Below are 15,766 nucleotides of genomic sequence, written 5' to 3' on the forward strand. Positions count from 1 at the left end.
CTAAAGCTTGATATTCCCCCAGGGTGGGTAATGGTCCATGGTATTGTGGTGCATTTATAGATTGTTGTGTTTTGTTTTTATGACTGAAGTCAGGCTTGATTAACCACTTAAGGACCACCCTTCCACCCTCCCGAAATGTACTGCAGACGGGCAGCCTGTGCAGGCAAAGTGATGTACTTGTAGGTCACTGCTAGCTTCCTTGTATAGGGCACGCGCATGCCCGTCCCCCTGCTGACTCCCACTGTGATTATGCACATTGTACATGCCCGGGACCTGCTGATTGTCTGTGTCCAGTCACAGCCCAGTGCCCTGTGTTGACAAATCGATACAAGGCTCTGTACAGAGGGAAAGATCTCTCTGTTTGAAACAGAGAGATCTCTTAGTAAAAGCAGCACTCATAGTTAGGCAGATATTTAACCCCTTGATCACCCTAGATGTTAACCCCTTCTCAGCCAGTGTCATTAATACAGTGGCAGTGTATATTATTATCACTGTATTAATGTCAGTGGTGGTGAAAGTGGCATTTGGTCAGTTCTCCTCAGCGTCAGTTAGTGTCAAATTGCCCTCCGCACATTCACAGTTCCATTTTAAGTCACTGATCACTGCCATTAGTATAAATAAATAATAAAATGCAGTATTTCTACCATAGTTTGTAGACGCTATAACTTTCACACAAACTGATCAAACACTTACCCTAGCTTCACACCCAAGGGCTTTCTGCAGCGTTTTGCATTTTGCAGAAATATAAGTACAGTATATTTAATATGATTTCCCATGGGATATGTTCACATCTGCACGTTTTCACCTGGTGCATTTTTTGGAAAGAGTCAGGGACTTTTTTGAAAGCAATAAGTTGTGTTTTTGGTGATATAGACTTCAATGGAAACGCTGCAGAAAAGCACGTATTGCGTTTTTGCTGGGTTTTTTTAATGCATTTTTTTGTGTTTTGTGTTTTAAATCTGCCTAGTGTGGGAACTCGCTTCAAATGGTAGCGCTTGGTTAAACGCACACAGCAACTCGCTTTCTTTTTTTAAGGCCTTTTTAGACCACTTTTAATTAAATGAAAGTTCAAAACATCAGAAGTTTCCCACACAGGGGTATCTATCATCCACATAAACAAAATTCAGCCTCCTGGCTCTCTCAGATATACACAATCTTCCACTGGCCTTCCTCTTCAGGCTTACGTCTGTCTCCTGCAGACTCTTTCAAAAACATGGCTCTCGCACACAGCTAGCCACTAGCACACAGCTAGCCACTAGCACACAGCTACTACCAAGCAGCTCCTTGCCGCTTTTGGCTTCCACCTCTCCTTGGTGGAGCCCTCCTGACTCCAGTCTTCCAGGTGGAGCCCTCCTGACTCCTATCTGCCGATATGGAGCCAAGAACCTTGGTCCTGACTCTATGAAAAGGCCTGCACACACCTGTGCAATCAGTATCCTGGCCATTTCCAAAACCTGGTCCCAGGATTGGAGATTTCATCCCTCCCAGATCTCTTTGAAATCTCCAGGCTCCAGATCCCAAAACAGACCTTACAAACAAAGGAGGAAAGTGAAAAGCCACTTTCCTCCGTATCAAACACTTACCCTGGAGCCCCTCAACCTGCCTTGTTGAGAATCCTGGGTGACAGATCGCCACACTGTCACATTAGCAACAAGAATTTTTTTTTTAAATTTAAAAAAAAAACCAAAATGCGGCAAAAACGCAGGTGTAAAAACGCAAAACGCAATGCAGAAACAGCTCAAACACTACCTGCATAGGTGTGAACCTAGACTTATTGGGATTATTTTTTACCAAAGACATGTAGCAGAATACATTTTAATTTTTTTTTGGATATGTTTTATAGCAAAATATAAAAAATATAGTTTGTTTTTTTTTTTAGTATTTTTTCATTTTAATCACAAAAGTGGTGATCTAATAGCACCAAAGAAAGATCTATTTGTGTGAACAAATATTATTTAAATTTCGTTTGGGTACGGCGTTGCATGACTGTGCAGTGCTAAGTAGGAAAAAATGTCCTGGTCATGAAGGGGGCTGCAGCTGAAGTGGTTAAAGCACAACTCCAACCAAACCCCCTTTTTTTTGTTTTGGACAGAGAAGGGAAGGGTCAGAACTTGTTATCTCTGTTTGTCATAGTGACCAGTCACCACCAGGACTGAAAGTGAGGGAAATTCAAAACTCTTGAGTTGTAACCAGAACAAGTGATAACTGTGCAAGGGCTCTTTCAGACAGGTGGCAAGGCTTGCTGCCCTCTAAAAAGCAATCTGCAGTGGATTGTTTTTCAGAGGATGGTATAGCAGTGACTGGCAGGCATTCATGAGGTGCTACTGCTGCCTCCTGATGCCTGTTTTCTTTTGTTACTTTTTACAGTTTTTTTTTTTTTTAAATTGCCGTACAGCAATTTAATATTGTGGGACTGTGCTGCAAGTGCAAGCCAAGTGTTTGGCTCATGGTTGCAATGTGGCCCCATTGATCTCAATGGGCAAATTTGACCTGTTTTTACCCCTCCGGCTGCCAGTATGAAAGAACCTTAAGAGAATACTGACCCCACTTTTGAAGATAATTCTCCTTATTTCCTTATGTGTCTCTGGGACAAAAGTAAAGGGGAAACCTGAACAATGGGCCATAGACTGCAAAAAAAAAGAATTGACAGGGGTTTTAACCCTTACCTAATCTATTCGGATTTGGCTTTAGATACTGTATTGGTCATGACGTATTTTTATGTACTGTTTACAATGTTGATACAATTTAATTTATTACCTTCCTATTTACAGCAGTATTAAACCCTAAATCTATTTTTTATATGGGAGGTTGGGGAGTGTTAGATGTACTAGCAGATTAAATGCTCTGAAAAATTGAGGCTCCAGCTCACACTCTTTAAGGCCTCCTGCACACTGTAAATTTAAGCTACAGGTCTTTACAGCATCAAAAATGCTGTAAAAAGCAGCGTTTTTGCATGGGCATTAATCCACCTTTGCGCATTCCTACATCTGGCATTAATATATTCTTCTGATTTTTTTTAACATATAAAAAAGTCATTTTAACATTTTTACATATATTTGTAATTGCATTCCAAAAATGTAGATTTGTATTTTTAAAGACATACAGTATATTTTTCATGTATTTTTAAAAATATTTTTCATGTATTTTGTAATAAAAACTCATTTCAACATACAGTGTATATATATATATATATATATATATATATATATTTATTTATTGAAATATATTTTGAAATATATTCAATATGACCAAAATTGTAGCATTTTGAATATAGGTCAATATATTTGGGAAGAATATTTTTAAAACATATTTCAAATATATTTTTCTTCCATATGGGTACAAGCACCACCTGGCCAGACAATAGTCAATTTTCCATCCAGCTCAGCTGATTTTTATATATCAGCTGAACAGTGCCTGCATCCTATCAGAAGCAGTCAGGTGTTCATGTATCCGTGAACACTGTAGCTGCCTGAATACAGTAGCTTTCAGTGGGGATTCCGCATCCACGCAGCTAGAATGACTAGGAGAAAATCAAGACGCGTATAGCTACCTTTCAGTAAGTCACAGCCAGTAAATAAACATAAACAGAGGAAACTTTGCTTTATTGGTATATTTTATTTTATAATAAGAAGGAAAGAGAGGGGAGCTTTGGATAGAAAGGTGAGCTGATGAAGATTAGCGAGGAACGGGGAAAGTTAGCTGTTCACTGGAAAGGATCTCATCTGTAAAATAAAAAGATCAGAGATCACTGCAATGCAGAACATTCACCTGCATATAATATTTAACACACAGTCAATATTGATAGAATCTGGATTGTTTAGAGTCATGGCTAGTGGTTATAGGAGGTGCTGGCTTCCTTCTGAAACTACTAATATCTCCGGCAGTCATACTGACCCTGGAACTTAAATACTTTCTGAGTCTCTGACCTGGAGACAACATGGATTAGAGAAGCCATTACATCAACCTGAAAGCCAGGGAAATAGCCTTTTTAGAATAGTTCAGCCTCTATTAGTATAGTAAAAATATGCTGCCATCTGGACATTCAAAAGTTACTGTTAAAGTAGAAATACAGGCAAAACTTTTTTTTCCCATTTTGGATAGGGCAAGGGGCTGTCATAACCCCTGTCAGTTTATGTTTTGCCATCTGTGTCCCATTGGGGAGAATTTCATTCACTTCCTGTCCCATAGCCAACACTGGAAGTGAGAGGAAATACCTGCAAATGCAAAATTACATTTGTAACACCTAGGTTAGCTAGGTTTTTTGCTTTTTTTAAGGTGGCTGAGTAGCAGTCTGGGATGAGTCAGCCTGGGAGTGAGGCAGGAGTTCACCTCAGGACAGGCTGGGAGGTTCTACAGGTCAGGGCTTCTGGAGCCCTCCTGCCTTTCCAGAACCTGGAGAACTTTCTGGAAGAGGGGTTGAGGAGGGGAGGAGGCCCAGATCTGTATGTTTGAGGGACCTTGGCCAATCCCCTAGCAGGACGCTGGGCATGGCAGCCCTCAAATAGGACAGAGCCTGGGGAGCAAGGGGAGTTGGGTGGAAGATGGACTGAGAGAAGGCTGGAGTGAGGAGGCACCAGGGAGGGGAGCCTACTGACAGGCTAGTTGCTGGACGAGAGGATCTCACTTGTAAGGAGCCAGCCCAGCAAAGGGCCTGAAAGCAGCTACCAACCCACCAAGCTAACAGGACGGCACAGTGTGAGTACTTCTACACCCCCTGGGCCAGATAAGCGCAGAGGGTGGTCAGGTGCAATACCCAACTAGTCCTCATCCGAGGTTGCTAAACTGCAAGCTTCAGGGACCTTTTGCTTGGGTATACCCTCAACACAGGTGGTTGTAGAGGAGGATTTATCCAGGGTCTGAAGAGGTACACTAAAAAGGGACTACAGCGCTGCATAAAGGGACAGTGCTATATTTTTGATAGTCTGCATTTTTGTAGATAGTTGCTAAGAAGTTTGTCCTACAGTTCCTTGGGCATCACACATATACCCCTATGCAGGCCATAGATGAGTCGAAAATCAGACGATTTTTTGGCCAAAAAAAAATGGGCCGATTTTTGCACCGTTAGTGGTTGGCCGTTTTTTGGGGTTTTGGCACATTTTTTATCAGTAAAGTTGGAAAATTCATGGCCGATTTTGCCAATCGGCCAATTTTCCTGGCAATGATGGGCAAATCGGCCGATCGTTTTACCGATAAAAAATTTGCGCATGGGCCATGACCTGCAAGAAGAAGAAGAAAAAAAAGAAGAAGAAAAAAAAGAAAAAGAAGAAGAATTCCAGTCCGCTATTATATTTTACATGAAAAGTCTTGCGGTTGCAAAAAATGTATCTATTTGTATCCAAATAAAACCATCTGTATCTGAAATGGATACAAATGGATACATTGTTGCAACTGCAAGACTTTTCATGTAAAATATAATAGAGGAGCTCTCTGCAAGGGACAGAAGTAAAAATGCCGGCCGTAGACGGGACGAAAATCAGCCGATTTTTTTTACCGTTGGTGGTAACATCAGCCTATTGAATGACCGATTTTTAGTTTTTTTTAAAAAAAAACGGCCAGTTTTCAACCCATCTATGGCCTGCACTAGACCCCATCCAAGTTGTTAAACCCTAGATAAAAAAACAAAAAACCAGCTCAAGGACTGTTTACTGACTCTGAGTACTGTACAAGTGTGGAACACTGTGCAGAGTATATTGGGACCCAAAACAAATTCAGCTGCCCTTATGAGGGTAGTACTACACTTTTTTCTGAGGAAACCCAAATATTGGTATTTCCTTTTCCTTTCAATTCAGGCTATACTCACACTTAGCTCCACATTTTCAGGCTTTTTATCAGGCATTTTTTTTTGGCAGATTTGCAAATATTTTAGTACTTTTTTTTGAGCAACAGGCATTTTGCTACAGTCGACAAAACTTTCAAATGTGAGCAGGAGCATTGAACTGAATGGGATTTTGCTTGCTGAGCGTTTCTGAATGTCGAACTTCGAGTTTCAGTGATAATGGTGCACAGGACAAATAGAGAAGTTGAATTGGAGGCACACGCAGCAATAACAGCTGACAGGGGGCTCTATTCCATCTCCACTCTGTTCAAAACCAGTTTTGCCTTTACTTTTACTTTAAACACCAACTCCCGCCAAACGTAGAAGGTGTGGAACCTCTGTCAGGTTATTACAATTTGGGGGGAAATTATATTACACTTCCTATCTTACTGACCAAACAGGAAATAGACTCAGCAACAGGGACACAGGTGCCAATAAAATAAAGGGTTCTCAATCTTTGCCGCTCCTGTCTGAGTGACTACACAAGTGAGGTAACATCTCCAAGGTCAAAACTGGATCGCCTATGCAGAGAGGGGGTTTATATCAGCCAGGACTGTGCATAGGCGGTGAAGAGTTTCTTTTTTCTGCCCAGTGCCCTACTTCTGTAAGTGGCGATATAACCCTATGGTCGAGAACGGAAGACGCTGTGTCCGTCAATGAACAAAAGAGAAAATGTGATTTTTTTGTTACTCACTGTAAAATTCCTTTTTCTGAGTTCATTGACGGACACAGCACCCACACCTCTATGAATTGTTTTCCTTATTTGCTGACACTGCTTTTTAGTAACAGGCAGGGGCGGACTGACCATTTGGAAACTCTGGCACTGCCCGAGGGCCGGGGTCAGTAGGAGGCCCCATGAGATGCCTCTGGTACCTTTTTCATAGGCTTTTTTGAGTTTGGGCAAGAACACAGGGGCCCCATGATCCCCTATTGCCCGGGGGCCCCATGAGTTGTCAGTCCGCCCCTGGTAACAGGATTACCTATGCGGAGAGGGGGTTTATATCAGCCAGGACTGCGTATAGGCGGTGCTGAGTTTCTTTTTTCTGCCTAGTGTCCTACTCCTGCAGGTGGCGATATAACCCCATGGTCAAGAATGGAAGATGCTGTGTCTGTCAATGAACAAAAGAGAAAACGGGATTTTTTTGTTACTCCCCGTAAAATCCCTTTCTCTGAGTTCATTGACGGACACAGCACCCACCCCTCTATGAATTTTTTTCTTATTTGCTGACACTGCTTGTTACTAACTGGATTGCCTATGCAGAGAGGAGGTTTATATCAGCCAGGACTGCGCATAGGCGGTGCTGAGTTTCTTTTTTCTGCCTAGTGTCCTACTCCTGTAGGTGGCGATATAACTCTTTGGTTGAGAATTAACTCAAAAAAAGAGATTTTACAGTGAGTAACAAAAAAATCCAATTTTTTCACTGTTCAAAAGTTAAAAAAAAAAATGTTTTGGTTAGAATGTAGGTTTACGGACGATTCACAGAGATGTGCCTATCTGTACACCCATGCAGTAGCTGCACAGACACAGCGGCTGGTCCCAATTTGATATCTGTTTGAATGCTTGTCCCTGAACACAGACAAATTGGGACCAGTAGTCCCTTCCCTACAGCTGCTGCATTCCAGTGGGCATGACTGAGACCCCAGCATATTTATTATACTATGAACTTGAGAAGCTGATTGGTTGGTATGGCCAATACAGAATTTTTGAGATGCTTTTATCTATTTATTTAAGGTACTTATATAGCGCTGTCAATTTACACAGCGCTTTACACATATATTGTACATTCACATCAGTCCCTAACCCTCAAGTGGCATACAATCTAAGGTCCCTAACTCGCATTCATACATACACATACTAGGCCCAATTTAGACAGGAGCCAATTAACCTACCAGCATGTCTTTGGAGTGTGGGAGGAAACCAGGGTACCCGGAGGAAACCCACGCAGACACAGGAAGAACATGCAAACTCCACACAGGTGGTGCCGTGGTTGGGATTTGAACCAATGACCCTAGTACTGCCAGGTGGAAGTGCTAACCACTTAGCCACTGTGCTGCCCCAATCTATAAAGCCCAATATGAGTATGTGGTGGGTGTTTGTGAAATAAATAACAAACTCACCTAGAATCATTTAGGGATACAGGTTGCTGTAAAGATAACAAGGAGTTAGAGGTTAATCATAAAGAATATTGTAAGATCCATACTGTATGTCCTATGCCATGTGCTTCAAGGGTCAGTACACCTGAAAACACAGAGCTCACTCCAATGTGAGATATCTCTGCCAGCTCTACCCCCCAAAGTGGAGTCTCACTCCTGTTTTTTTTTTTTTTGTAACACAAACTAAATGAAAAAAACAGCAGATAGAAAGACACCCTTAAATGACCACAGCAGGAGGAGGAGCTGGGAACCTGGTTTCAGAGATCTCCCCACCATAATCCTCAGTTAAAGTGGTCGAACTCTTTATCCTCTAAAATACAAATATCAGTTTTAGGTTGCTTATTAAAAGAAAACTGAACTTTTGCTACTAAAATTTGTAATTGAAAATCTGTAGCCTGTGTGACTGCGTTGCGTGAAATCTGCACAGAGATGGATATTGGGGCTAGGTTCACATCTGTGTGGGTGGTGCTGCTGTGGATCCGCATGAAAATCCGTGCAACCGCACCACCCGCACAGAGAAATGCGGACCCTAATGGCACGCCGCCCGCACTGCAAAACGCAACCGTACCGGGAACCGAGGTTCCTGTGCAGGCTGCGTTTTTTCGGAAGAAGTACAGGGACTTCTGCCCTGCGTGTCATGGGCACAGGAGTGCATTCAAATGAATGGGCTCTCGTGCCCATGCAAAATACGGGGCTGAATCAGAGCTATCCCCTGCAACAAGAGCTTCTTATTTGCTGAGATACTTTTGAAAGCCCCGTACACACAAATATCAGCTGAAATCAGCTGGTACAGTAGATACCGGCCGACATTCGGCTCATGTGTAATAGTCCTTGTTTGACAGAAGCCAATCTGATAACCGGCTTCTGTCACACAAGCTTACTGGAAAGCCAGCAGCGGATCTGCATCCAATCAGTGCTCTCAGCCAATGGCTGCGAGCGACGACCAGTATATTCTGCTTGGGGGGGGGGTGTCCACCTGTCAGAACACAATAGCTCAGTAAGGAAATCGCTGTACTAAAATTGCTTTGTTAATAGGGAGAGCTCCTCCGGATTTTTTTTATAACTTACTGTGTGTACCAGGCTTAAGGCTAGCTTCATACCTATGCAGTTTGTGTTTGATCGGTTTCTGCAGTGTGTTTTGTCTTGCATTTTTGCACGTGTTTTTGATACATTTTTTTTTCTTGCTGCTAGGCAGATTTAAAATGCAAACTGCAGCAAAAATGCACTACATGCTTTTCTTCAGCGTTTCCATCAGGGGCGGACTGACCATTTGGAAACTCGGGCACTGCCCGAGGGCCTGGGGTCAGTAGGGGGCCCCATGAGATGCCCCTGGTACCTTTTTCATAAGCTTTTTTGAGTTTGGGCAAGGACACAAGGGCCCCATGATCCCCTATTGCCCAGGGGCCCCATGATTTGTCAGTCCGCCCCTGGTTTCCATTGAAGTCTATAGAACCAAAAATGCAACTTTTTGCATTTAAAAAAGTCCCTGACCCTTTCCAAAAAACGCACCAGGTGACAACGCAGAGATGTGAACCTGTTCCATAGGAAATCGTGTTGAATGGACTGTAGTGCATTTCTGCAAAATGCTGCGGAAAACACTTTTTAGGCTAGGTTCACACCTATACAGGTTGCGTTTTGCACCTGCAGTTTTTACGTGTTTTTGCCAGGTTTTGCATTTTTTTCTTTTTTTTTTTTGTTGCTAGGCAGATTTAAAATGCAAAAACACATGAAAACGCAATACATGCTTTTCTGCAGCGTTTCCATTGAAGTCTAAAGAACCAAAAATGCAATGTTTTTCGTTTACAAAAGTCCCTGTGACCCTTTCCAAAAACACACTGGGTGAAAACGCGGATATATGACATGTCCCATAGGAATTCATGTTAAATGGACTGTACTGCGTTTCTGCAAAATGCAAAATGATGCAGAAAACACTTAGGTGGGAACCTAGGGTAAGACTCTTCAAGGCTGATGAGATAAATATATGTCTATTTTCCTTATTGCAACCCTGAGAGTGCTCAGGTGGTGAAAATTAAGGCAAATGCTAAGACCTATTGGCAGGTCTGAAAAAGGCTATGGAAAGTCATACATGAATGTGTCAAAAGGTAAGAATCTGTGAAAACCAAAACGCCTTGCTCTTTTATCTAGCTGACCTGCTGTATACGTGTTGTTGTTTTTTTTTCTTTTACTGTTTATAGAGTTGGTGCACCCACAAGTGATATTCCAGATAGGGGTGTCAGCCCTTGGCTTTTTATATATGTCTTTGATGCTCTGTCAGTGAAATCTCCCTGCCATAACCCCTGGTTCACACCAATGAGTTTTTTAGTGCTTTTTGCAGAAATGCACTACAGGCTATTTAACATGGTTAAGAGATATGTTCACATCTATGCTTTTTTTGAGCTGCTGCATTTTTGGAAATGGTCAGGGACTTTAAATGCAAAAATCAGTGTTTTTGCTACAATAGAGTTCAATGGAGAAGCTGCTGAAATGCATGTATTGTGCTTTTTCAGTGTTTTTACTGCATTCTGTGTTTTTTTTGTTTTTTGTTTTTCTTTCTGCCCAGCAACAAAAAAACTTTCGCTTTAATAAAAAAAAAAAAAAAACATCTGAATGAACCTCTAGCATTACTCTTTATCTACTTTCCCACTGCTCTATAGCAGAAATACTGCTGCAGGGCTGTGCAAAATCACGTGTGTGTGTGTGTGTATATATATATATATAATGTGTGTGTGATTTTGCATCTCTGGGTAGGGGGAGCGCGTGCCGCCATTGGCAGCCTCAGCTGTCGATCACTAGGTCTCGGACGGTGATTCTCCGCTGGTACCTGGTGATCGCTGACTATTAGGCTACGTTCACACTAGCGTTGTGTGCAGGCGGCAGAGAGGCGTTTGGGAAGCGTTTTTACCACTTCCCAAATGCCTCTGCCAATTCTGCACATTACAGCACATGGTGCTGTTCTAACGGGAGCGTTTGCATTGCGTCGCGGCAAAACGGACGCCTCTGGTCGAGTCAGGAGGCGTTGAAGTCTCCTATTCTAGTCTATGGTGCCGCTCCGCAAACGGCCGGCGGTTGCGGGGCGTTTGCGGAACGGTAACACCATTCAAGCTGCATTATAGGCGTTTGTGGGGCGTTTTTAACACTCGGCAAACGCCTAGCAACCTCCGCTAAACCGCGCATGCAGCATTTGCAGAGTGTTGAACACTCCGCAAACGCCGGACCAATGCTTGCCAAACGCGATAGGGACGTTTGGCAAGCGTTGGTAAAACAGCCAAGTGTGAACGAGCCCTTACTGATGGGAGAGGTCTGTATGTAAACAATACAGATCTCTCCCCTGTCAGCTCCTGCACATTGCTTTGTTTTGCTCTGAATAGCAAAGCCATACAAAGCAATGTGCTTACACAGTGAAACACACACACACCTTTGATTGCCCCAGATGGTAACTCCTTCCTGCCCGGTGTCATTAGTACAGTGTCAGCACTTTTTTTTTTTTTTTTAGCACTGATCACTGTATTAGTGTCAGTGGCAGTTAGTGTCAGAATGCCCACCGCAGTCCCGCTATAAGTTGCTGATCGCCGCCATTACTAGTATAGCAAAAGTAAAAAAAAATCCCAGCATCTATACGGCCATTTGTAGATGCTATAACTTTCATGTAAACCAATTAATTTACACGTATTGGGATTTATGTTTTAGCAAAGACATGTAGCAGAATCCATTTTGGCCTAAATTTATGGTCAAATTTTGATTTAAAAATTTTTTTTTTACTGGGCATCTTTTATAGCAAAAAGTCAAAAATATAGTTTTTTTTTCTCAAAATTGTTGGTCTTTTTTTGTTTATAGCACAAAAAATAAAAAAATTCAGAGGCGATCAAATACCACCAAAAGAAAAAAAAGATGTACATTTTATTTGGGTGCAACTTTGCATGACCGCACAATTGTCAATTAAAGTAACGCAGCGCTGTATCGACAAAAATGGTTTGGTCAGGAAGGGGGGTAAATCCTCTGGAGGGCAAGTGGTCTTTTTTCAATGCCATATATCTTATGAGTAAATTTGTAGATCTTACAGTCCTTAACCACTGTTTGGCATGTCCGGTTTAATATATTTAGATTTGGCAGTTAGCCAGCTGGATTCATCCAAACAGATCACTCTTAGAAGATCTGGTCCTCCTTAGGGCATACGACTTGGTAAATAATGAAAAGGGGTTTCCATGCAAGATCATAATTGTGTAGTCCAGAGGAGGAATATAGATGTTATATTGTAAGCTTTTTTGTGCTGAGCTTCCTTCATAATATAAATAAATATATATATATTTTATAGGAGGCTCAGCACGGAAAAGCTTACAATGGCATTGAAAAAGTTCCTTAATGTGTATTGATAGAGGTTCACTAAGATGTTTTTAAAAAAAGGAAAGAAGAATTGTGTATGTTTATATTTGTGTATAATTAACCATTTGCCCCCCAGAGGATTTACCTCCTTCCTGGCCAGTGTTACAGCGCTGCCCAAATGAAATTTACGTCCTATTTTTCCCACGAATAGAGCTTTCTTTCGGTGGCATTTTGCGCAATATATAACACCTCCCAAAAAAGTTTGAGAAAAAACTATATTTTTGACTTTGTTATTAAACATGTCCAGTAAATACAATTAAAAAAATCAAATTTAGTTATAAATTTAGGCCAAAATGTATTCTGGGACATGTCTTTGCTAAACAAAATCCCAATACGTATAGTGTTTACAAATGGTGGTATAGATACTGGGCATTTTTTTTTTTCACTAGTAATGGTGACGATCAGCGACTTATAGCGGGACTGCAGCAGGCATCCTAACACTGTGGGGAACTGACTTGGTGTCACTGACATCCCCAGTGACACCCATAAAGTGATCAGTGCTAGTAAAAAGCACTGAAACTGTACTAATGGCACTGGGCAGGAAGGGGTTTACATGCGGGTTGATCAAAGGGTTAACTGTGTGCTGTTTTACAACACGTTTTGTGTTAGTGCTTCAATGAAAGCACACTGCTTTACATGACTGTACTGTGCACAGCCATCCAAAGCAGTGTGCATGAGCTGACAGGAAGGAGAATTTTTTTGTTTACTAACAGTTCTAAACCCCCAACCCCATCGAAGATCCTTGGCAATCACTGGGCGCCGCCAAGTAATCACTAGCCGAGACCCGGTGATTGCCAGACGCGAATAGTTGTGTGGGCAAGGCTTGCGTGTGCCCCCTACCTGGAAATGCAAAATCATGTATATATACAGCTGAAATTCGAAAAATTAGAATATCGTGCAAAAGTTCATTTATTTCAGTAATGCAACTTAAAAGGTGAAACTAATATATGAGATATAAATATATAGGAAGAACAGTGAGCGCCTAGAGTAAATAGGAACAAGCGACTATGCACATAAATGGGTAACCAACAACACCATAAACAAGAACATATAAAATCAAAACATGCAGCGCTAAGTAGTAGGTTGTAACTATAATGTCCGAGATGGCAGTCAGTAACTTCACATATATCCCAATAAAGTATATACAAGAAGATAAAAGATCAAATAAATATGTAAAGTTCCAATCAATGTGGGCACCGTAGTCCAGGTATCAGGGTATCCTTATTCCTTATGGGAGTGGTCATGTATCACCTCAGGTATCCTTAAGGAGTGGTAGCCCATCCTGGGATGGTGGGTCTGCGGGTTTAAAGCACTCCCCTGCCGCTGCCAGGTGCACCTGCTGCTATGACAGATCTTCATCAGGATCCTGAAAGAGGAAACCTGGACTAGGGTGCCCACATTTGATGACCCATCTCCTGGAGGGAAGATCATTCAGCTTCAGGACTCATCAGATGACACCTAGGATTTACACATATAAGGCGCAATTAATATGTGCGTTCGGTAAGTGCGCACTACCTACCCCACTGTTAGCACCTTTTGACGGATCAGGATTCACCATAGTCACCTGATTGGAACTTTACATATTTGTTTGATCTTTTATCTATTTGTATATACTTTATTGGGATATATGTGAAGTGACTCACTGCCATCTCAGACATTATAGTTACAACCTACTACTTAGCGCTGCACGTTTTGATTTTATATGTAATATATGAGATAAACTCATTACATGCAAAGCAAGATAGTTCAAGCCATGATTTGTCATAATTGTGATGATTATGGCTTACAGCTCATGAAAACCCCAAATCCACAATCTCAGAAAATTAGAATATTGTGAAAAGGTGCAATATTCTCGGCTCAAAGTGTCCCACTCTAATCAGCTAATTAAGCCATAACACCTGCAAAGGGTTCCTGAGCATTTAAATGGTCTCTCAGTCTGGTTCAGTAGGAATCACAATCATGGGAAAGACTGCTGACCTGACAGTTGTGCAGAAAACCATCATTGACACCCTCCATAAGGAGGGAAAGCCTCAAAAGGTATTTGCAAAAGAAGTTGGATGTCCCCAAAGTGCTGTATCAAAGCACATTAATAGAAAGTTATGTGGAAGGGAAAAGTGTGGAAGAAAAAGGTGCACAAACAGCAGGGATGACCGCAGCCTGGAGAGGATTGTCAGGAAAAGGCCATTCAAAAGTGTTGTGGACTTTCACAAGGAGTGGACTGAGGCTGGAGTCAGTGTATCAAGAGCCACCACACACAGACGGATCCTGGCCATGGGCTTCAAATGTCGTATTCTTCTTGTCAAGCCGCTCCTGAACAACAAACAACGTCAGAAGCATCTTACCTGGGCTAAAGAAAAACAGACCTGGTCTGTTGCTCAGTGATCCAAAGTCCTCTTTTCTGATGAGAGCAACTTTTGCATCTCATTTGGAAACCAAGGACCCCGAGTATGGAGGAAGAATGGAGAGGCACACACTGCAAGATGCTTGAAGTCCAGAGTGAAGTTTCCACAGTCTGTGTTGATTTGGGGAGCCGTCATCTGCTGGTGTTGGTCTATTGTGCTTCATTAAGTCCAGGGTCACGCAGCCGTCTACCAGGAGATTTTGGAGCACTTCATGCTTCCTTCCGCAGACAAGCTTTATGGGGATGCTGACTTCATTTTCCAGCAGAACCTGGCACCTGCCCACACTGCCAAAAGCACCAAAACCTGGTTCAATGACCAGGGGATTAGTGTGCTTGATTGGCCAGCAAACTCACCTGACGTGAACCCCATAGAGAATCTATGGGGCATTGCCAAGAGAAAGATGAGAGACATGAGACCGAACAATGCAGAAGAGCTGAAGGCCGCTATTGAAGCATCCTGGTCTTCCATAACACCTCAGCAGTGCCACAGGCTGATAGCTTCCATGCCATGCCGCATTGAGGCAGTAACTGCTGCAAAAGGGGCCCAAACCAAGTACTGAGTACATATGCATGCTTATACTTTTCAGAGGTCCGATATTGTTCTATGTACAATCCTTGTTTTATTGATTGCATGTAATATTCTAATATTCTGAGATTGTGGATTTGGGCTTTTCATGAGCTGTAAGCCATAATAATCACCGATTGAGGTGAATGTCATCCTAAAGCCAAACTCCAGGTGTGATTTAACTTTCAAATACTTAATTTAGACCAAGCTGGTCCAAACGAATGATTACCTTCACTAATACATATGCCCGCTGGGAGCACTGTGTGAACTGTACATACAGTATACAGCTTTGTGTTCCACCAGTGGTACAGAGACCTTTCACCCCAATGCCGGAACGAAATCAAGATGGGCTGAGCGCTGTTCATGTAGCTTTGTATTTTCTGAATAAATAAGGCGTCTTTTGGCTGAAATGAAGGGCGTGACGTCATCTGTTCAGCTCTTCACCTCCGCC

General features: G+C 42.2%; 1 protein-coding gene across 1 annotated transcript in view; it reads right to left on the minus strand.

The window, feature by feature from the left end:
• Window positions 1-3,595: 3,595 nt before the first annotated feature.
• Window positions 3,596-15,766, minus strand: part of LOC149463494 (olfactory protein-like) — a 37,837-nt gene continuing 25,666 nt past the window's right edge. Inside the window, exons 6-7 of the mRNA XM_089675347.1 lie at window positions 7,934-7,959; window positions 3,596-3,722 (exon numbers count right to left, since the gene is read on the minus strand). Coding sequence (XP_089531473.1) covers window positions 7,940-7,959 — 20 coding nt within the window. The 3' untranslated portion in view covers window positions 3,596-3,722; window positions 7,934-7,939. The remainder of the gene's footprint in view (window positions 3,723-7,933; window positions 7,960-15,766) is intronic.

Source organism: Staurois parvus, unplaced genomic scaffold (genome assembly GCF_062004578.1).
Source record: "Staurois parvus isolate SC_StPar_1 unplaced genomic scaffold, SC_StPar_1.0 ptg000154l, whole genome shotgun sequence".
NCBI classification, from domain to species: Eukaryota; Metazoa; Chordata; class Amphibia; order Anura; family Ranidae; genus Staurois; species Staurois parvus.